At 42.2% G+C, this 22,026-nt stretch overlaps 1 protein-coding gene across 7 annotated transcripts; it reads left to right on the top strand.

The window, feature by feature from the left end:
- The first annotated feature begins 1,860 nt into the window (after positions 1–1,860).
- Positions 1,861–20,291, top strand: LOC115111863 (dual specificity protein phosphatase CDC14A-like). Of its 7 annotated transcripts, XM_029638365.2 has the most exons (16): positions 1,862–2,143; positions 4,495–4,585; positions 10,121–10,196; positions 11,469–11,561; positions 11,728–11,804; positions 12,035–12,101; positions 12,234–12,296; positions 12,383–12,470; positions 12,802–13,032; positions 13,140–13,278; positions 13,534–13,696; positions 13,835–13,932; positions 17,369–17,413; positions 17,677–17,799; positions 18,667–18,732; positions 19,015–20,291. In XM_029638365.2, the coding sequence occupies exons 1-16, from the start codon at positions 2,038–2,040 to the stop codon at positions 19,052–19,054; spliced, it is 1,566 nt and encodes a 521-aa protein (XP_029494225.1). In that variant the 5' UTR covers positions 1,862–2,037; the 3' UTR covers positions 19,055–20,291. The 7 variants fall into 7 exon arrangements, 6 of the variants coding, with proteins under 6 accessions (XP_029494227.1, XP_029494228.1, XP_029494225.1 ...); XM_029638366.2 differs by lacking the exon at positions 18,667–18,732; XM_029638364.2 differs by having other exon boundaries at positions 18,667–20,291.
- Positions 20,292–22,026: the final 1,735 nt, after the last annotated feature.

Below are 22,026 nucleotides of genomic sequence, written 5' to 3'. Positions count from 1 at the left end.
GCGATTTTACAATCTGTTATTGGTGGAGCCAAATGTCAGTCTTTGCCCAGTGTGACCAATCCGTGATGTAGTCAACTTTGGACTGTACTGTGTATAAAAGGGGGTAGCGAATGACAATTGGAAATAAAATTGTGGAACGTAGTTGCAATCGGTGCTTAATTTGAGCCGGATCCGCACCTCTCAATGTAGGACTGTTTCGTTCCGGAACCCATTTGCCAGGATTCGATACCTCTCTTGGCATGAAAAATAATTGTCACCGTTTGTAATGTAAACATTTGATTAAAAACAATCAGAGTTAATTCAAGTTGCCTCCTCTGTAATCCTCCTGACACATAAAAAACGTAATGTGAAAACTTGCCTGATATTCTATGAATTGATTCGAGTAACGGCTCGATTACACAGACATGATTATTGCGTTTTGGTACACCAGAAATACATTCATTTCCAATGGAACGCTGCGTTTGCCTTACAGCATTGCGTTGCAGAGGCAGTTGCAGTGCATTTTGTGTTGTGCATACTTTGGATTTATCGAACATATGCATCAAACTGTATGCGTAAACTGCTTGACATAAATGGTAGCAGAAGGTGAATGTTGAACTTTTGTTGCCCACATATCCAGATTATGCGGAGTAATATTTTGCTCATAGAGGCGTTAGGCCTGCCCAGTTTATGGTTTGCGCAACATTGTAGCCTATAGACCAATGCATGGCCATTACTGTGGTGAGAGAGCGAATCACGCCTGTATCTCTCACATAACTAGAATGACATTCATTATTCACTTTCTATGATCTCTCTGCTCTGATAGACGAGCCAACTCCCATCTCTCCAGCGTTGCACTTATAGAAGGGCTCACGAATGGTGCAGCTGTCTAAGGAACTGCATCTCAGCGCTAGAGGCGTCACTACAGACCCTGGCTGGATCCCGATCTATATCACAACTGGCTGTGATCAAATAAAGGTTCAATTTTAAAAAAATCATAAATGCGGGGAAGGTGCTAGAGATGCGGCAGCACCCCTGATGAATTGAAATACATTTGCCAAAGTTATAGAAGTACTGTTGTGTGTTCAGAAAGAAATGAAATCACTCAGAAGACTACACCAGGAGTAGGCCTATAATTTAGACATCTGTCCTTCTTCTGTGGGTTTTTATGCCGGACTACAACCAACTGGACTGGTTGAAACCAAAACAAGGTAAAAAGTAAATCCATATGTGATAGGGAAACTAACTTAATCCAGAGCCCCATATACTACCCACCACTGCGACCTGTATGCTCTCGTTGGCTGGCCCTCACTTCATATTCGTCGCTCCAGGTCATCTATAAATCTTTAAATCTCCCTCACTAACTTTAAGCACTAGCTGTCAGAGCAGCTCATAGATCACTGCACCTGTACATAGCCCATCCAACTACCTCATCCCCATGCTGTTATATATGTTTTTCTCCTTTGCACCCCAGTATCTCTACTTGCACATTCATCTTCTGCACATCTATCACTCCAGTCTCTATCACTCCAGTGTTTAATTGCTAAATTGTATTTATTTCGCCACTATGGCCTATTTATTGCCTTACCTCCCTTATCTTACCTCATCTGCACACACTGTATATATGCTTTTTTTATATTGTGTTATTGACTGTATGTTTAGTTTATTCCATGTGTAACTGTGTTGTTGTTTGTCGCACTGCTTTGCATTATCTTGGCCAGGTCGCAGTTGTAAATGAGAACTTGTTCTCAACTAGCCTACCTGGTTAAATAAAGGTGAAATTAAATAAACAGTCGAAAAGCAGCATAATAATAATAACAGTAACTACTGAGGGGCAGGCAACGTCTTACGTCACAGAAAGGGATTCAGAAACTTGCCCTGCTCACAGACGTCACCAAAGGAAAAACTGAGCAAGAGCGAACAACTGCGCTTCGGATGACACCCTAGCTGGAAAGCAAGGATCGACATTATAAAGCACCGAAAACTAAAACAACCGCAGGGCAGACATATCTCACTGTGCCATTTGGAGATGCTCGCAGTGCATGCATAAAAACAAGAATGAAGCGCAAAAGCGAAAAAAGGCGACCTGAGTCGATGAAAAAGCGCCGTGCAGCCCAGAGAGAGGAGGCGGAGCTAAAGTCAGATATTCACATTAGTGTATCAGGTAAGAAATTGCGGATGAACCCTTCGTAGATTACATTGAGCGAGTTTGGAACATAGACCGTAGGCTACGCTGGCCTTGCAGTGTCTGAATGCAGATTGTATGATGTTGCTGACTATTAGACCTACCATTGATTTCCCTGCAGCTTTTTATCTAAAATGGCGACACCATCGGTTCCTAATCATAAGCTATAGTATTGTCTGTGCTACATATTTTGCGTTGTCAGCTTTTTGATTGCATGTCAGCTACCTCAATTTATGCATTTTCATACTATTAGGCACGTCAGTTAAGAACAAAGTCTTATTTACAATGACGGCCAAACCCGGAGGACGCTGGGCCAATTGTGCGCCGGACTATGGGACAATCACGAACGGTTGTGATACTGCCTGGATTCGAACCAGGTTGTCTGTAGTGACACCTTTAAGCACTGAGATGCAGTGCCTTAGACTGCTGCGCCACTCCGGAGCCACAGACCATGTGCATCACAGGATGCAGAATTCCTGTTTACCCCCCAAAAGAGGATAGACTACAATACATGCATTTTGCTTGATTCAAAAGGCTGATCATGTGGCTGTTTTTATAAGCCAAACCACACTAAAGGAAATGGTCTCACTTGTTATTTTTCAATGAGAATGGGCGAGCTTTTTGCACACAAACAATGGGTGTACTGTAGGCTATTTGTCGGGTTACCTCATAATGCATATTAGGCCTGCGTGATAGGCTAATCTACAGCCGTGTATAACCAACCAAACATTGTCGTTTTGTAATAACTTGGTAAGAAAATGTTTGTAATCAATTCAAACCTTACCGGTTGTTCCAACTATCCCTCACTTGAGGACTACAATGGAAGTGTTCCGTCAAAGTAGAAGATGCATTTCTATTGGCCGCGCGAATCTATTCTCCTAGCAACGGCTTGGGCATCGTTCCAATTAGAATCTCGAATGTCTTCCCAGGCAGAATTTTTTAAATGAGGGGATTCGATTAATATAGCCCGGGCACCCGATTCGCATGTTTTTAACAGGGTGAAAGTTGATTGCATTCGTTTTGGAACGGGGCAACCACCCGGGCGTACGCCAGGTGCCCCGTTCAAAGTCCACGGCGAAGTCAGCTCAAAACAAAGGGGACGTTATTAAGCACGATAAGTAATGATTCTGTGTTTTCACATGCAAACGTGATTGTCTTTGATAAAAACGTATTATCTGCATTAGTTCTAGTTCGACAATTCAAAGATATAAGCTATTTGATGGAAACGGGATGTAATGTTTCTGGACGGTTCATCATGTTGCTTTGTTAACAACATGACCGAGTGGCTCAGATTACTGTTAGATTTGAGAAGGGCGCTCCTGCCTCAGTGCATTTGCCGTTTACGTCACGGGCCGTGGTATGGTGCCCCGTGGTTCAACATAATCGAATCCGCCCAGTCCTTCGTTCATTGAAGTAGAATGATTGGCATGCCAACCCTGCAACAGTGTAGCGTTCACCGTTTCATTGAACCAATAACGTTGCGCGAGAGCATTACATTGTTGCAGTGGGTGGTGCTTATGATTTTATTTCAAAACTATTTTTGAGCAGAGTACGTAGCCTGTCTATGCGGCCTGTTATTTTTCGTCACTAAGCAAGTTGAGGCTTAATTTGTCATATCAGTATATTTTTTTCAACGGAGACAGACACATTTATAGACCTTGCCCAGCGACGCATTATGCTACTTTAGAAATATATTTGCTGCACTTTCTTTTAGTATTTGAGTGGTAGAAAATACCATATTTTGCTGTTCGCTTCTGTGGGGCGTTTTAGTTCCATGGGATAAAGAAAATATATTTTCTTTAATGAGTGTGTAGGCCATTGTGCTGGACTGTATGTCAGACGTTTTCGTTATTATTTAGGCGCGTTTATAGTAAGACTGCAGTGAAAACACTGACTTGCAACTAATTCAACTTGACTTGTAACTAATTGTTGGCTAAAGTCGCTATCAGAATGACCGAGGACAATGTCACGAAAAGTATTGAAATCATTAAAGGTAAGTGCTGTTCTGAAAGCAAACCATACCTTATCTACTATAAATTGTTGCACTATTGATATCCGTCGGTCGAAACATTTCCGGGGGAAAGGAAATTCAAATTCAAACTGGCATGTGCCATTTGTTTTGCCCGCAAAGTGCGGCACAATTAACAAGCATTAATTTGTAGCTAACGGTTCTTTGCATGTTTGTTTGACTGTCCATAATCAAATCTAATCCATGATGAAACTCAAACAGAATATAATGCAAAATAGTTCTCTAGATCACTGAACGGCCCCCTCCCCAAGACCACGACTGTGTGCCAAAAAAGCTTTTAAAACCCCCTTCTATTTTTCAGATCAACTGTATTTCGCAGTACTGCAGCAGAAGATAAAAAGCACAGCTGACAGACATTGCTTCTGCATAGATGATGAGCTGTCATATGAAAAGTAAGTGCTTTTGTATTACAGGATGTTCATAGGCCATATGAGTGATGCCTCATGAAACCAGGTGTGTAGTCATTTCTCCAAACATTTGCAAAACGTTTTGTTTTGCCACAGAAACTAGCATTTCTATTGGAAAGGTTCGGTAAACAGGCCAGACCTACCCAAATCTGGCTAATAGAAACAATAGTTTTGGTTGCAGAACTGAACATTTTGCAACTGTTTGGAGTAATGATTATACCCCTGGGAAACCCAGCCCTGGTTGGATTTGAGATGACTCATGAATTGGAGCCCTGCCAAGTGGTCACTATAGCTGGCACGGCCACAAAGTCATGAAATCAGCGTTTAAATCTTAACCACACTGCTAAGCCTAATCTTAAATTAAGACCAAAAAGCATATTTGTGGTTTCATACATTTTTACAATATAGACCATTTTGACTTTGCAGCTTAACATATATTTAACATTTGTATGTAAAAGCATAATTGAGAAATTATAATTTTTTTGGCCTTACCCAGGCCTCCTGTGTATGACTCCATAATGTTTCATTTGTAGGTGCTACAATCAAAAATATGTAATATGAAGCCTTACCGCTTGCTCTTTAATATGAGCAGTATTCATATTATTATTTTTTACATTCATTTATGAATATTGAAGTATGTTTGTGTGTGTACACACACTACCGGTCAAAATAAACACCTGTGTGTCTGCGAGCGTATATGACTGTTCCTGTCTTAAACCATACAAAAGATATACTTTTACATTTGAGAAAATAAATGTTTACATACAGTGTATGTATAGAAGAAAAAGAAACGCACATCTATTTAGGCGAGGTGCTGGCTAGTGGAGCAGAAAACTTAAGAGAGCCGCACACTCTAGGAGCTCAGATGCAAAAATGTAATTACCAACGTTTCGACAGCCAAACTGTCTTCATCAGGGTATAATCACAAACACTGTGGGATGACTCGTTTATATAGTGTCTGTAATCATGGCCAAGAGTGGCCTAATATCTTTGGTTAATTCTCAAATATTAAAATGGCATACAAAGAACAGCATACAAACAACAAATGGATAGCATACGATCATAGATTCATTTTAGACTACACAGGCTTACAAACAATTACAATGGCAAAGTCACAATAATCACAAGAATGGCTTCAGATCAAAGTCTACTTTGAGACCTAAGGGAGCAAGGGTCTAAGTTAAAGATCCAGGCAGCCTCTCGTTTTAACAATAAATTATCAAGGTCACCCCCTCTCCTAGGGAGTGTGACATGTTCGATGCCAATATAACGCAGAGACGAAATCGAGTGGCCTGCCTTCAAAAAGTGGGCTGCAACTGTCAAGTCAAGTTTTTGCACCTAATGGTGCTACGATGCTCTGAGATACATACTTTTAATTTGCGCTTTGTTTTACCCACATCATCTTTTACCACAAGGACAAGTTATAAGATAAATAACTGCCTTAGTGGAGCACGTAATGACACCTTTTGATTGGGATCGATTTCCCTGTTTGTGGGTGTTCTACATTTATAAGTGCCATTGCATTGAGCACAGCCATTACACTTGTAATTTCTATCCAGTAGGGGCGCAAATAAGACGTTGTTCAGGAATATCTTGAGGTGGTAAATCAGAGTGTACCAATTGGTCTCTGAGATTTCTGCCCCGCGAGAATACGACCAAGGGAAGGTCCGAAAACACATTACCGAGACTATCATCGGATTTTAGAATGTGCCAATGTTTGTGAACGATTCCCTTAATTTGTTCAGAACACTTTGAATAGCGGGTAGTTAGAACTCAAGAATGCGTCTTTTTGCGAGACTGACCTTGAAAAAGGTCATGTCTCGTTTTCTTTTGAATATTAATCTGATCATTTTTGTAGCCCCTCTCCTTGAACTTTCTTTGCGTCTCAGCCATATTTCTGTCGAAATCTGATTGTTTTTTGCAAATTCTTTTGATTCGACGAATTGGCTGTAGGGCAAACTATTTTTCAAGGGAAGTGGGTGACAATTATCAGCTCTCAACAAACTGTTACGATCAGTAGGTTTCCTGTAAAGATCAGTGTATAGAACATTATCTTCACAGAAGATCAATAAAACTGATTTGACGTGTATCAGATTGCTTAGTAAATCTCAAATGATCAGAACAGGAGTTAAGAAAAGCATAGAATGCCTGGAGCTGTTTTGCATCACCCCTCCATAGAACAAAACTATCATCAATATACTGTTTCCAAATAATGATGTTAGGCAAGAAAACATACATACATACAGTATATGCCAAGACTACAGAATGAAATGTGAAAGTGGATGGCATTTAATCTAATGTGTTATCTGATATACAGTACCAGTCAAGTTTGGACACACCTACTCATTCAAGGTTTAAAAAAAAAACTTTTTTCTAAATTGTAGAATAGTGAAAACATCAAAACTATGAAATAACACATATGGAATCATGTAGTAATCAAAATACATTTGAGATTCTTCAAAGTGGCCACCCTTTGCCTTGATGACAGCTTTGCACACCCTGCATCTTCTTCAATTTAAGAATGATGGAGGCCACTATGTTATTGGGGACCTTTTAATGCTGCAGAATTGTTTTGGTACCCTTCCCCAAATCTGTGCCTCGAGACAATCCTGTCTCGGAGCTTTAGTCTCATGGCTTGGTTTTTGCTCTGACATGCACTTGTGAACAGTGGGACCTTATATAGTGTGGCAGACCAGCAGGTTGGGTCAAAACGTTTAGACAGATCAGACACGGACAGAGTATGATTAGCTCAGTTTCCAAAGGTGTTTATTGAAATAATAGTCCAAAAGAGTAGGTCTTCCCAAGAGACCCTCTCTGGGATACCGGCTTGCTGTCGCCTGTGGAGATCAAAAGTTGAACTCCCTCCTGTGACCGTCCCCAACTATACGGGAGTCCTTTCCTCCCCCAGTCTCTCCTCTGTGTGTGGCCCTTCTTGCAGCTTTATGGGACTTGTACAGCTGGTGAGCAATCAGCCCTTGATTACTCACCAATCCTCAATCAGCCCCAATTAGTCCTGGCCGGAGAGCCCATCGAGACCTGGTACGTACAGCAGATGGAGCCATCGCCTCGTGATGTGTGTTCCGTCTGTCACCAGGCCTCGACGAGTCTCCCCCTGGTGGCTGACCTGCTGTACGCCACAATAGATAGGTGTTTGCTGTCGTGTCTTTGCTATGCCGGATTAAGTGATATGACATGTTATTCTGTAAAATAATTTCTCTGTAATTAATATTACCTGATTGAACTAATCATGTAAATGTGATTAACTAGAAAGTCAGGGCATCGCGAAATAATGTTTATAGAGCTGTTATCTTCCTGAATAAACTCTTAAAGACCTTGTAATCTTTTACATCAATAGCGGGTCCATTCTTAATCTTCACCTTATTCAGTCTCATCTGAAGTAGTAGAATTCTTGGTTATCTTCATGAACCCTGGCTAACAAGTTGAATCAGCAATAGAAAATTTGGTTTAATTATTAATTGACCAAATACCTAAACAATTACACATACACAGGATGGGTCATACATTGATTACTAATTATGTTATAAAAGAAAACATCCCTAGCGGACAGAACATATATGCTGGTTACACAAAGAAAGGTGTTGGGTTTTGAATGAAAGTGCGGGAAGACTGAGGAACAAAGGAATTTGGTCTCTGATCGGACCATGTAAAGCTATGCTATCGGTAATACAGAATTTTATGCATTCTAAATAACCGCCCATTTGGAAAAGGAAAATGCAAGGAATATTTACTCTGAGCTGTGCTTCAATAGGTTTGTCGTAGATGGAAGGCCGTGTTGCCCAACAGAGATCTTCCTGTCCTCTGAAGAATGTATGGTAGAATAGATGCGTTGTGGTAACGTCTTGTGTTTGGTAGAAGAGATACTTTGTCCGTCTCTTCCTAGCCCACGTTTACAGCTGCTGCTGCTCACTCAACGTCTAGGAGGTATCACTTCTTTAGTGAATAAGAGTTCAAAGTTCATACCAAGTTGCCATACTTTAAGCTCACGCTGAAGTTGGCTTAGTTCTGTAGTTTGATATTAGCCCTTTTAACGTATGGACCGTCGTCCTCGGGAACACAAATGTTACATTTTCGTAAAGGGCTTATATAGTAGTGGAGAGAAGGGCGTGTTTCATAGTTTACAACCAATGTCTGTTACATGGCCCGTTCCTGTAGGTTCATGCTCTACAACATCCGCAGAGTACGACCCTGCCTCACACAGGAAGCGGCGCAGGTCCTAATCCAGGCACTTGTCATCTCCCGTCTGGATTACTGCAACTCGCTGTTGGCTGGGCTCCCTGCCTGTGCCATTAAACCCCTACAACTCATCCAGAACGCCGCAGCCCGTCTGGTGTTCAACCTTCCCAAGTTCTCTCACGTCACCCCGCTCCTCCGCTCTCTCCACTGGCTTCCAGTTGAAGCTCGCATCCGCTACAAGACCATGGTGCTTGCCTACGGAGCTGTGAGGGGAACGGCACCTCACTACCTCCAGGCTCTGATCAGGCCCTACACCCAAACAAGGGCACTGCGTTCATCCACCTCTGGCCTGCTCGCCTCCCTACCACTGAGGAAGTACAGTTCCCGCTCAGCCCAGTCAAAACTGTTCGCTGCTCTGGCCCCCAATGGTGGAACAAACTCCTCACGACGCCAGGACAGCGGAGTCAATCACCACCTTCCGGAGACACCTGAAACCCCACCTCTTTAAGGAATACCTAGGATAGGATAAAGTAATCTTTCTCCCCCCTTAAAAGACCTAGATGCACTATTGTAAAGTGGCTGTTCCACTGGATGTCATAAGGTGAAAGCACCAATTTGTAAGTCGCTCTGGATAAGAGCGTCTGCTAAATGACTTAAATGTAAATGTAATGTACATGGGCAGGGCCACTGAGTTGAGCTTAGTTCACTTATGAAAACCAATTCTCTCATTTAGAAACTAAAATTACATTTAATATTTTCACAAATAGTTTCATATTTAAACATTCCATGTGAATCTGATAACTTGAATGTGTAGACTTTCCAAGATACAGTTTATGTCATCCTATCATCAGTAATAATGGCTCAGATGACAACTGATCTGATATCATATTCTTTAAGTTCCAATGCATATTTTGAACTGGTTGGATTACCGAAATATATGTGCAAAAACTTCTAAACCTGTTCACTTTGTCATTATGGGGTATTGTGTGTAGATTGAGGGACAAAAAAATATTTGATACATTTTAGAATAAGGCTGTAACGTAACAAAATGCGGAAAAATTCAAGGCGTCTGAATACTTTCTGAATGCATTGTAAGTGTTGAACATTAATGAATAGCAGATGTGGATGTCCAAGTATGAATGTTCATCAGCAAAGAGGATAGTTCACACACAGTGTAACATATGTCTCCACCCATTAGGTCTTCATCAGAGGCATAGGCCTGTTTAGGAGAGCTGATTTATTGATTGACCTGTAATGTTCTGAACAGTCTAAAGAAACTTCGCTTTAACAGTCAAACCTGCCTGTGCCTTGTTCTCTCTTCTCCAGCTTCTATGCAGACTTTGGCCCTCTCAACCTGGCCATGTTTTATCGCTTCTGTTGCAAGCTCACTAAAAAGCTCAAGGTAAAGGAACCCTGTAACCTTACACATACACAAACACGCACTGACAGAAGACTTAGTCAATTGATAGTCAACTGTTCTCTCAGCCTAACCAAACAGAAGTTATGTCACACTAGTCAGAAATGGGTAATGTTTGTAGATTATTGAAGAGAATGTTGGCAGGGTTTTAGAACTCATGATTTGTAGGGGGGGGATGGGGTGGGTCCTCTTTAGACAGACAACTCTCCCAACAAATCTTGAGGCAGACATGCCAGAATGTCGGGATTCGAAACCAAAGTTTGCAGGCAAAACCTTTTGCAGTGGATTTAGTGAAGGTAGTTGATTCAAACTAGCCACTTGTGAAATGCACTCATTAAAAAATAACCTCTGTGATCTCCGTCTTGCTAGCTACTATTTAGTATTTTATTCAAGCGAATAAGGTCGTGACGCAGTTCCTCTATGCCAAACTGAAGTTCTATTGTTAAACCGGAATATTATAACCTTTTGGGAGGAAACTCGGGATGTCTAGAGAGACTAAGAGCATTGAGTTCAGAGATCTCCTAATCCAGTCCTGGACAACTTAATGACAGTCTGGCTTATAGCAGGCCTAGGCCTATTGGTGTAAGACAATCTCATATGGAAAAGTTGTGACAAAAGAAAAACTTTTCGATTTATTACTGTTTTGTATGTTGTCAACTGTCGTAGTCAGGGATCAGGATTGTTTTGTGTAGTGATGTGCAGTATGAGCGTCAGGTAGCCTAGTAGTTAAAAGCGTTGGGCCAGTAACCGAAAGGTTGCTGGTTCAAATCCCAGAGCTGAATAGGTGAAAAATCTCTGTGCCCTTGAGCAAGGCACTTAAAGATGCACTATGCAGAAATCACTCCGCCATTTCCTGGTCACTAAAATTCTAATAGTTCGCCTCATTTCAGTTTGTGACAAAACAAGCAAGTATAGTATAGAGAATCATTGTACAGTCTAAACTGCTGTGAAATATATTGTTCAGAGCGGGAAAATATTATACTTCCAGCTGTTTTGAAGCTGGTGTACAAAACTGAAAGTAAAAGATGCAAAAAAGAAACGTAAGAACGGAACATAAAATAGCGCACATACAGATCTACCGCTTCGTAGACTTGTTTTCATTGAGAATAACAGATCTATAACACACATTTCTATGTGAATTTGGTCGGGTCGCCCAAAAAGTTACATATTGCAACTGTAAATCACTCTAGATCAGCGTGTCTGCAAAATTACTTAAATGTAATTGGCTAATTGTTATTTTGTTGTCGTCTGGAGCAGTCATGCACACTAGCAAAGAAGAAGATAGTCTTCTACACCTGTGGAGATCAAAAGAAACAAGCCAACGCTGCTTATCTCATTGGTTCATATGCAGTAAGTATTTCTCACTCAGCAGAGACATCATACTGATTGATAGCACTGAACCAGTGATTGATTGTGTGTTAACGGGTAATAAAAGTGCTTGTGAATCTTCAATATAATGTTGCTGCTGTTCTCCGTTAGTCGGTCCTCCGTAATGCTGGCCTGTGTTTGTTTGAAGGTGATGCATCTTCAGAAGACGCCAGAGGAAGCCTACAGTCTACTGGTGTCCAGGAACTCTACCTACTTACCCTTCAGGTAAACAAACACACAAATACATGCATACATATACAAACACAGAACTTCTAGAGAGAGAAACTCCTCAAGAGCACACATTAGAAAGTAGTGCCAATCACAATTGATTAACGTTGTACTGTTAAGCTTTTATGACCCTGTATTTATTTAGTCCTTATAAATGTGGTATGAATGCTTTATGCAGATGGATTTGAATTGTTTCTAAATGTAATTGTTTTGTCTGTTTTGAACAGAGATGCCTCTTTTGGAACCTGCATGTACAATCTGAACATTCTAGACTGCCTGTGCGCCATATACAAGGTACAACGCTTCAGTCAGTCCGATGTTAGTCTAACAAGTTCATTTGCAGCTGCACATTTTATGAAATGTAACACATTTTGCATAGTGTTCCATGCTCCAAATGAAATGTACTCCCATAAAATGTATCTCCAGGCTCTGCAGTTTGGCTGGCTTGATTTCTCCCAGTTTGATGTGGAGGAATACGAACATTACGAGGTAAGTTTATCGCTCTCGTACTTCAGAATGCAACTTGGGTAAACACAAAGGATTCGTAATTGTCTGTCTGTGTCTCTTTGTTGCAGAGAGCAGAAAATGGAGATTTCAACTGGATAGTTCCTGGAAAATTCCTAGCGTTCAGCGGTCCTCATCCAAAAAGCAAAATGGAGAACGGTAGGTTGAAACCCTCCAGATTAGCTTTCTTCAATCTGAGCTGTAAGGACATGTTTGCATTTTTTATGTTTTAATACCAATGTGGAACACGCTGCCACATTGATCTTTTCCCCTCTAAGAATGACTGGCAAATTAACTCCCTTACACTGTGTAGCCTATACTTGCAAAGTGGACATCGAAAACATGAAACATTTCAGTCACAGAACTTTATAAAAATGAATGATCATTTTACAGGCGTACACTTCCCCCCTACATGCCGTGTACAAATATATGTGACTCCAGGTGTGCAGAAGTAAAACAATTTCTACAAAAAACATTTTGTTCTCTCCAGGTTACCCTCTTCATGCCCCCGAGGCCTACTTTCCTTACTTCAGGAAACACAATATCACAACCATCGTCCGTCTCAACAAGAAGATGTATGACGCCAAGCGTTTCACCGACATGGGCTTCGAGCACCACGACCTCTTCTTCGTGGACGGGAGCACGCCAAACGACTCCATCGTCAGGATGTTCCTCAACATCTGTGAGAACGCAGACGGAGCTATTGCTGTTCACTGCAAAGGTACATTTACTTAATTACATTCACGCTCCAGTCCTAATGAATGGGAAAGATTGGCAGCGTCACTCTGATCAAACACTACATATCACACGGATCCTAATGTTTTTCAGCTGGTCTGGGTCGAACAGGCACCCTGATAGGCTGCTACATGATGAAGCACTACCGCCTGACTGCGGCTGAGGCCATCGCCTGGATGCGGATCTGCCGCCCCGGATCAGTCATCGGACCACAACAAAACTTTGTGGAAGAGTATGTGTCTGATTTTCTCTAGATTCAATCCATTGTTGTGAAGGTTTTTGCTGTATAGATCAGTGGTCACCAGCTGTAGTCCTGGAAAGCCACAGGCAGACAAGCTCCAACCCAGCACTAACGCACCCAATTCAACTCAAGTGTTTCAGTTCTGGGACATCTTGGATTGAGTTGAGTATCAATTGTTGAATCAGTATCAAAGATGTTTTGTAGGGGGTTGTGCAACTTGAATGCTGTTTTCCCGTTATGCTGCAGTAAGCAGAGCAGTCTGTGGTCGGAGGGCGACGTGTTCCGGGAGAAAATGAACGAGCAGGAAAACGGCAAGCTGGCTGTCACCAGGATCCTGTCGGGGGTTGATGACATCACCATCAATGGCAGCAACAAGAACAAGATGTCCAAGAAAGAAGAGGCGGAACTGGTAAGAGTTTTGGAAATCCTGTCTGGTTACTTTGATGTCAAGAAATTGAATAAACCTTAATGTCAAGAAAGGCGGGAGGGAACAGTGAGTTAATGGATTCCTCTGTCTGTGTACCTCGTTTTCTTACATCTCCCTCAGTATAATGACGATGAGGAGATGAATGGCATCACGCAGGGTGATAAACTGCGAGCCCTGAAAAGCAAGAGACAGGCCAGAGCATCCACAGGCTCCCTATCGTAAGTATCCCATCTACCTTCAACTCCCATCATGCATCACACTGACTTGTTTCAGGATACTGAAATAAGTGAACCCCAAATTCCCTGCATTTGGTTGAGTTATTGAATTGATTAAATGAGTTTATTTTGTCCTTAAAGTTCATAGAATTGTAATTAGGGGAGGGGGGTAGGAACAGGCTTTGTAGTCATGTTATCCAAGTCATTCATTGTATTGATGTTCAGAGAAAGTTGAGGTTTCATTAGGATTCTAACTTGAGATTATTTGGTATTGTAGTTTCCTTTTTTGATGTCATTTCATGCTCCCCCATTCATTCTTGGGTGGCAAGGATTTGATTTTAGCCGAATGATAGTTGGCCCATTACCATTACATTACTGTACTATGGGTTGTAATACAGGTTTTGGGTTGATATTACAGTCCACTTGTTGTTCTGTTGGTGCCATGCATTTGGTCTTGTAGTCATCATGGTTTATTTTTCATTGTCTGCCTCAAAACCATATAATAGCTGCAACTCATGATTCTAACACTGATTGACTATTGTTGATGATGAGAAAGTTGGCTATGTAGAATGACTGAAAGTAGTGTCTTACAAGCCCATATGGGCTGGGCACATGGCACTATTTAAATGAGCGCCAGATTCACTATTTTAATGGGCGTCATGTTCCACTGAGAATCCAAATTCGAATGTTGTGGAAAATGTTGGTGCCCACATGGAGGACAGTTTGTCGACCTCTGTGAACACCTACGGCTGTGGGTTTTGTTATCCCGTGGCAGGCAGGCGGTAGTATACTGCTGGAGCCTCTTAGGCACCGTGTGGCCAGAATGCTGTCTGGATTGTCTGCCTTTCAAAATGTAGCAGAGAGAGCAAGACAGAGAGGGGGGAAAAAAACTGAGAGAAAAACTGAGAGAGGAAGTGAGGTTTTGTATCATGGAGGTAAGTGCATGTCACTTCTTGTCTGACTAGCTTCCTCTTCCTGTATAAATGGTCGCCATGCCAATGGATGTATGGCTTTTGGGTGACTGCGGTACGATTATGGTGTCCTGTGGGTGGATAATGTGATGAATGATTTGTCACCTGCTCGGGCACGTGCTGCTTTGATATGCACAGGCTAGCAAGGGTGAGAACTGGGAATCTCCAGGAGACAGGGATTCCGAGGTCTACTCATACTATTGATTGAGACAGCTGCTCAACCGAATGTGGTTTCTCCATCGTCACGGATACAGTGATATGCTCTGAGATTGGCCATTCATGGAACCCCAAACCTTGCCCTCCTATTATTTAACTCCAGCATAGTCTAGCTACCATTTAGTTTTTCTCTGGGAAAGGGACTTGAAATGGATAATGCAACATTGACTGTGGGCACGTGTGATCTATTTTTACCTCCTATGCATGACACACAAAAAAGCATGATTTAACCTTTTGAACATGCATGGCCTCTGTATTGTACCTAATATGTTATAAGTGTTGGGCCAGGTTGAATGTAAAATGGCTGTTCTTTTTCCATTGTGTTAGTAACTGGGTCAGTGCCTTCCCACTGTCCGAGCCTTGCTTCTTCCTGCCTAAAAATCCTCTTCTCTACTGAACCAAACCCACATTTATCTTGCAAGAATCCCTCATTGACTCTTGTCGTAGTAAGGGTCCAATCACCATAGGCCACTTTCATCAGCGTATTGTATTCATGTCTTGAGAATGATATTGCTAATTATTTTCATGAAAGTCTCAGTTTCTTTCCACCAGTATCTTTCACGGGCACAGTTTATGTTCTAGATTCCAGAGTGTATCCTGCACATGACTGTCAAATGCACTTGGTGTTCGCTGTGAGAACACTCCTTGAGACGACATTTGGGCTTCTGGACTAAGAGGTGTATAAGCCCAGTTATTTTTAGGTGATGTATTTACACAGTCAAACACACGTTGTGTGAAGCTTTTCTTCTGTTGTCCAGGCCTATGGAGGTGCCTTTGTTATTGCACCGTGTCCTTGCTTGCCTTCTCCATTGAAGTCTGTCTTTTAGAGTAAACTGGAAGCAAGCTTTGGTGTTTCCTTACTGATTCTCAATGTTGAACCATACTTAGGGCTATAACTGCGTAAACACCGGAGGTGGTAGACTCTGAAATGCGCCACTAGACCACCATTTGGGGAAACCGTTTTAGCATGCTGTGGAAAACAAGTTGTGTAAAATCAATGCAAGAACTTGTGGAGGTGGTGAGACTTGAATTGGTGAACTTAGCAGGTACCTTTTCTGCTATGGTGAAAATACTTTACTTTTTATTTTATTTTGTAGCCTGGGTGCCTAACTGTTTCAGCATTTAATAATGCCACTTTGCTGCCTTGTCAAGCAAGATCACAACCAGTTGGCTGAAGTGGAAAGGGTCTGGCGCTCAGGCTAGTGGATATGTACAGTAGGACTCAGGACGGGGCGTTGCTGTTGGGTAAGCCTGACCCAGTTCCAATGGAAAAAAGAACGAGTGAGATTCTCTCCTCTGGATATCTCTCTGTCTATGCTTCTTTCTGTCATGTTTTTGTTTCTGTTCTGTTTGGATGTTTTCCCCCTCCTCCTTTTAGATGGTTGGTAGCCATGCTGCTCTCGTCCCTGTGTAGCCTTGCCCTGTGGTGGATTGTGTATGGCTTCCCTTCTTCCATCCTGCATTTCTGTATAGACGGGTTAGGATTTCACTGAGCTCTCCTGTCCGCCCGTCCCCCAAAACTCTTCCCCCTTCCGGAGTCTAACTGAGAATGCTGTAAGTGTGCCCCCTCATCTTAATAACCTCCTCAAGAGTTTATGTGCCGGGTTCCCCCCTCCTGTCCACCATCCTCACCTTCCTTTACACTTCTAAATATCCTTCAGAGTTCTGGTACAAGTTTTGTCACAAACTGGCTGCAACTGACTTTTTTTTTTTGCAAACGAGGAGAGTAGGGATCACGTTTCTGTGATGTGTTACTTAGCCTTTGTCAGTCTTGGAGAGTTTTGGAAATGCCTTTTTTTGCTTTTTAACTTCAAGCACTGCCAGTAATAACCGCTTCCTGCTTATATATTTCACTCCTTGAATCTCTGTTTTGGAATAATTTTACCAGTAGCTGCATATCAGCAAAGCCAATGCAAATCACTCCCACCCCAACCATATTGATCCAATTCCTAATTTAAGTGCTACAACCAGCTTATATTTGACCTCTGGCAAGCCTCCAGCACCTGAATAACCAACAAAGTGCTTATTTTGCCTCACATTCAACTTTGCATCAAACTCTGAGCCAGGAGAAAATGTAATGCTCAACATCTTAGAATGTTCTGGATTATTCTGCGGCTGCTGCCTGTTTGCTCTCTCTCTCTCTCTCTCTGTCTCTGCATCTCCAAGCTGTATGGTCTCAATCTCCTCCTGTCTGTCTTTCTCCCTCCCTTGCTGTTGATGTTGAAATATGGTGTGTGTTTGTGTGTTTACAGACAAGAAGAAAAAAACATCCACAGCAGGTCATCGCAGTCTTTAAGGTACTTAAACGCTTCCTGATTGAGAACTCAACTAGACCGATTGTCCGGCTGCTTGTTCACTTGCTGTCGGCGTGGTGTGTTAAAGGGACCCCCCGCCGTTGGCAACTGAAGGCTGTCATGTTCGCCCGTTTCTACGTGTAGCATCGGTTTACAAATTACGGCCGGCACTCTGTTCAGAGGGGCTAAATACTCCCGGCCGGCAGGCGCTTGACAATCCTACCAGTCTGTCCGTTCTCTAAGTATGTGATCTCGCTCTGCTCCAGGATTCTCCTTCAGTCCAGTGGGCAGAGCTGTAAAGCTGTGGTGAACCCCTCCCATCTCCCTGATGCCTCCGAGAAAAGGAAGAGAACCAGAACCTCACTGCCTGCCAATAGTGTGGGGGGCAGGTTAGTGTCAATGTCTCCAATAAGCCGTGCTATTGAATTCCAACTAGTACTTTCATCGACAGCAGTGCAATATTAATGTGAAAGTCTGTATACGGTGTGGGTAACTCAAGTTAGGATTTGTCAAAGGTAATGCTGATCTAGTTTGCTCTCTTTCTCATATATGTTAGCTGAATATTCTGTCAAATGTTTGAAGGTTATATATACTCAGTCATACAGAAAAGAGTTACTTCTGTGAAGTAAACTGGACAGAATGAGCCTTAGCCATACATGGTTTATGATGACTCGATGAACCCCTTCCCTCCTCTGCCAGCTCCTGTGCCACTCCAGACTAGCCAGGTCTCTAGACAGCATGCATGTAGTGACCAGTGACAGAGAGCCAGTGTGCCGTGAGCCCAGTTGTTGCCGTAGAGACACGGTCAACCTGCCCAACCTAAACATGCTGCAGGCCCCTCGGAAGGCAAGCCCCTCCTCAACCCTTTCTCTGGGCTCAACCTCACTCTCTCCTACTCTGCGGGTCCCCCACACACCAAGGGTCTGCTTAACTTTACATTTCATATGAGCAAACGCCTTCTATATCTGTTTGTACTCTAGGCTTCCGACACCCCGGCTCAAACACTTGAACAGTCTATCCAGCTCTTTACACTCCCTATGGCTTTTTGCATGTCCTGCTGGAATGGATGATTCAGGAGTATGACTGGCTATCGTTTCTCTGGGCTTTTACTGCTCACACTGTCTCCTTGCTTTCAGACCCCGACAACCTTTTGTTGGCTGTTGGTGATTCTGCTGAGAAGTCATTGGGGAATCAATCATATAACCCTTTCATTTACCTTTCACCCTTTTTTACTTTTTCATTTTCACTCCTAACAGACGCACTGTGTCCAGAAGACGGAGAACTCGATGCTCTTTACAATCAATGCGCTTAACGAGACTATGGTATCCGTTTCCCTTTTCTATCCCTTTTGTATGGCTCATTGCTCTGCTATGCTGTTGGGTGTCTCCAGACAACCTGCACTCTTAATTGCCCACATCTCTAAGTCCTTTATAAGATTAGAATAGACTGACTGCATGCATAGTAAAGTCTTGCATATTGTGTTTTTGTAACCCCTCTTTAGGGTCTTTAATGAATAGAAGACATTGTAGTATTGTTGCGGTGTAGTATCTGAATGTCCCATTTCTCTCTGCCTGGGTGTAATTGTGTGCTTTTTGTCCCTTCAGTCACTCCATACCAAAAGCTAGAGCTCCTCTACTGCGCTGAGCCTGGGGTCCCGGAATTCTAAGAGTGGACTCCTGTAGAAGTCTACCCTACAGCTCCTAAAGGGACTGTTGTTTTTTTTTTAACCAGTCCAGTCGATTTTTGATGAAGGGATGATGTTCGATGAGGAAATGATGCATCTGATTGTGAATGGGAAGAACGAGTTATCAGATATGATTAAGATGTAAACCATGTTTGGTTGGTTTGGAATTAATTTGCCAATTCTCTTTATCAAAAGGCACTTATTTTATTGTATATTTCACTGTTTATCGTGGAAGAAATTTTTTAAAAGGTGTGCATCTTAAAATGAAACCCTGTTCTCTATACATTAGTCCTGGCCATAAGTAATGGGAATAGAGTTCCATTTCACACATTTGTTGCCTGCTTGTTTACATACTAGTAGAAGGTTGCCATAGCAATCCAGGCTGATCCTGAACCATCAGACTGTCAATCTGCTTTTTGGTGAAGGTCCTCCAGAGGTAGGCACCGTCCACTTTTCTTAACCTGTTGTATGATCTAGATCAGGTCATGTCCAGCTGTTTGGAAGTTGAGGTGTTTTGTAGATGAAATCATTTGTGAAAAGCTCATGTCGGCCCTCTTGAACATGCACCATGTCTACTCTAGGGGGTAATCTCTTTGGGGAGCATCTTTCAGAATGTTATAGACAGAAATGTAATGCACAGAAGTAATACAATGCCACCCTCTTTTTTTTAAATAATCCATGGTTTGTAAATCCTCATTTCGCTTGTTGTATTTCACTTGGCTCTATTCAATCCGTATCGCGGGAAGTTCAACGTTCCCGATTGATTGAAATTGAATGGCAATGTTCCCGCGTTAGCAGACACTGCATTCACAGTAAACTCTGCATATGTCCGTTCAATCAGAAATGATCTTTACATTTCTAGCGTTTCAGCGACGCAGACTGAATAGCACCCTTAATATGCTCCAGCTTTCTTTCATTCTCCAGTGAAGCTTCCAGTCGGTTGTCTGTTTTTTGTTGAGCTGCTGTACTTAAACTGTAAATAAGTCAACATTTTGATATACTGAAAAATGTATTTGTACTTTGTAAATATTTTTGTACTTGTTATGATCAACCATGCTATCAATTGTAATCAGTCTTACATACAAAATGGTCCTAAAGGGGCCTCATCTCATTCATAATTATCGTGCATTATATATCTGCTCGGAGCACATGGAGTATACCAGCTTTCTAAAATTAAATGCCACCAATTATACTGACCATTGTCTTTGATCATTTTTGGTGACATCCTGCTCATGTGCTACCACAGCAGCCAAATTAATTTTCAGTTTATGGACTCCCCTCGCAAGCACCATTCACTATTCACCATTTTCAAGCTTTATACTTTTAATCTTGTATACTTTGTGCTACATTAGAGCCACTGAGAACAGTAGCTTGATGGTGATTGATGACCACAGGATAGTCAATTATTCATGTTCATAGTGTGTGCTGTGGTGAATTATCTGAATGTTCAGTCTGCAGCTGTGTATCTTCGAACTCACCACTGGGGGACATATAATGTAGAAAACCGCTAACTAACTGGTTAGACTTAAGTGTGTGAAGGACAAGAGACCAACATCAGTGGTGTGCAGTAGATCACCTGCTGGGTGTCATCGAACGGTGGCGATTTAACATGTTGAATCAGAACATTACTGCCAATATTCTGAGGATGCGCATCCACTGTGCAAGGCCTGTGTTAGTGTTGGTCTGTTGTGTCCTTCAGAAGAACAAAGACAAGGCAAGCCATCTGCAACAGTACATCTATTGTCACAGGACTTATTGAACATGGCCTTCAGTGCTTCCATAGGAACACAAGGCAGGAGGAGAAATAACACCCAAATGTGTTAGAATATATATATATATATGTTTAAATGTAAGTGCAACCCATTTCACCAGGAGCCAAGTGCAAACAAAAGGAATACCTTGGTAGTCTTGGTAGTAATAAAAAAATCTCCCCACAGCTAAAGCAGGGAAGTCCTCAGGGTGATCTGGGTTTGGGGCTAGGACATAAGCCTGGAGAGAAGCACAACAGGACATATGAACATGAGTGGTGTTAGGGGATAGGATTATAATACATGTACAGTACTTTTCATGCTCCTAGAAAGAAGTTTCTTCACCTCACAAAATGGTCCCCACAAAATGTGTTATGGTTGTCTAAAAATAATTTTGTCCGTTTTTTACCAAGACATTTTCAAAAACCCTTGCCTTTGGTGTTCACTTAATAGAACTGCTCTGTATAAAACTAATATAAAAAGCCTCTGCCCATATATTGTTAGTTTCCAGCATATTTTCTAAAGGATAGGATACCTACCCTCTGAGTCTTCTCTGCTCTCTCAGGGTGACTAGTCGTCCCCCCTTCGACTGGGGTGCTGCAGGCTGCCAAAGTTGAACTCCAGACAGGAAGTGATATCACTGGCAGACCTGCACAGACTGGAGAAGTGGTTGTCCTCTTCCTCAACAGACTCCGCCTTTGTGTTCTAGTGGAAGAAATGCCAAATATGAGCAACAATAGAAACACATCAAATTTAACAACAAATAAATGCCTAAGGTCAATCTCTGCAGCACTAATCTGAATCACTCACCTCAATGCGTTTGGACTTTATGCCTTGGAGGGCACCTTGCTGTCCAGTTTACGGAGGTTAAACTCCCCCTTGGGGCGACTCAGCTTCTGCAGGGCCTTCCACTCATCCAGAGACACTTCTCCCTCTGTCTCTGATGGTCTGTGATGAATGGGAGGGATGTGTAATACACACATTACCAGTACTAAAAATATAACTGTATACCTGTTGCACTATGCATCTTCCCAGTATCAATCAATGTTATTACCCCCAGAAATTGTTGAGTGCATTTGTTGTATTCACTGGTTTCCCCCCCCCCCATCTATTGTGTGTGTGTTGGTTATCCTATCCTCGTCGGGACCTAAAAATCCCTAATTGTCCCCACAAGGATAGTCAAA

Source organism: Oncorhynchus nerka, linkage group LG27 (assembly GCF_034236695.1).
Source record: "Oncorhynchus nerka isolate Pitt River linkage group LG27, Oner_Uvic_2.0, whole genome shotgun sequence".
NCBI lineage: Eukaryota > Metazoa > Chordata > Actinopteri > Salmoniformes > Salmonidae > Oncorhynchus > Oncorhynchus nerka.
Note: the sequence above shows the minus strand (reverse complement) of the source record. Positions and strands in the feature narration are given on the sequence as shown.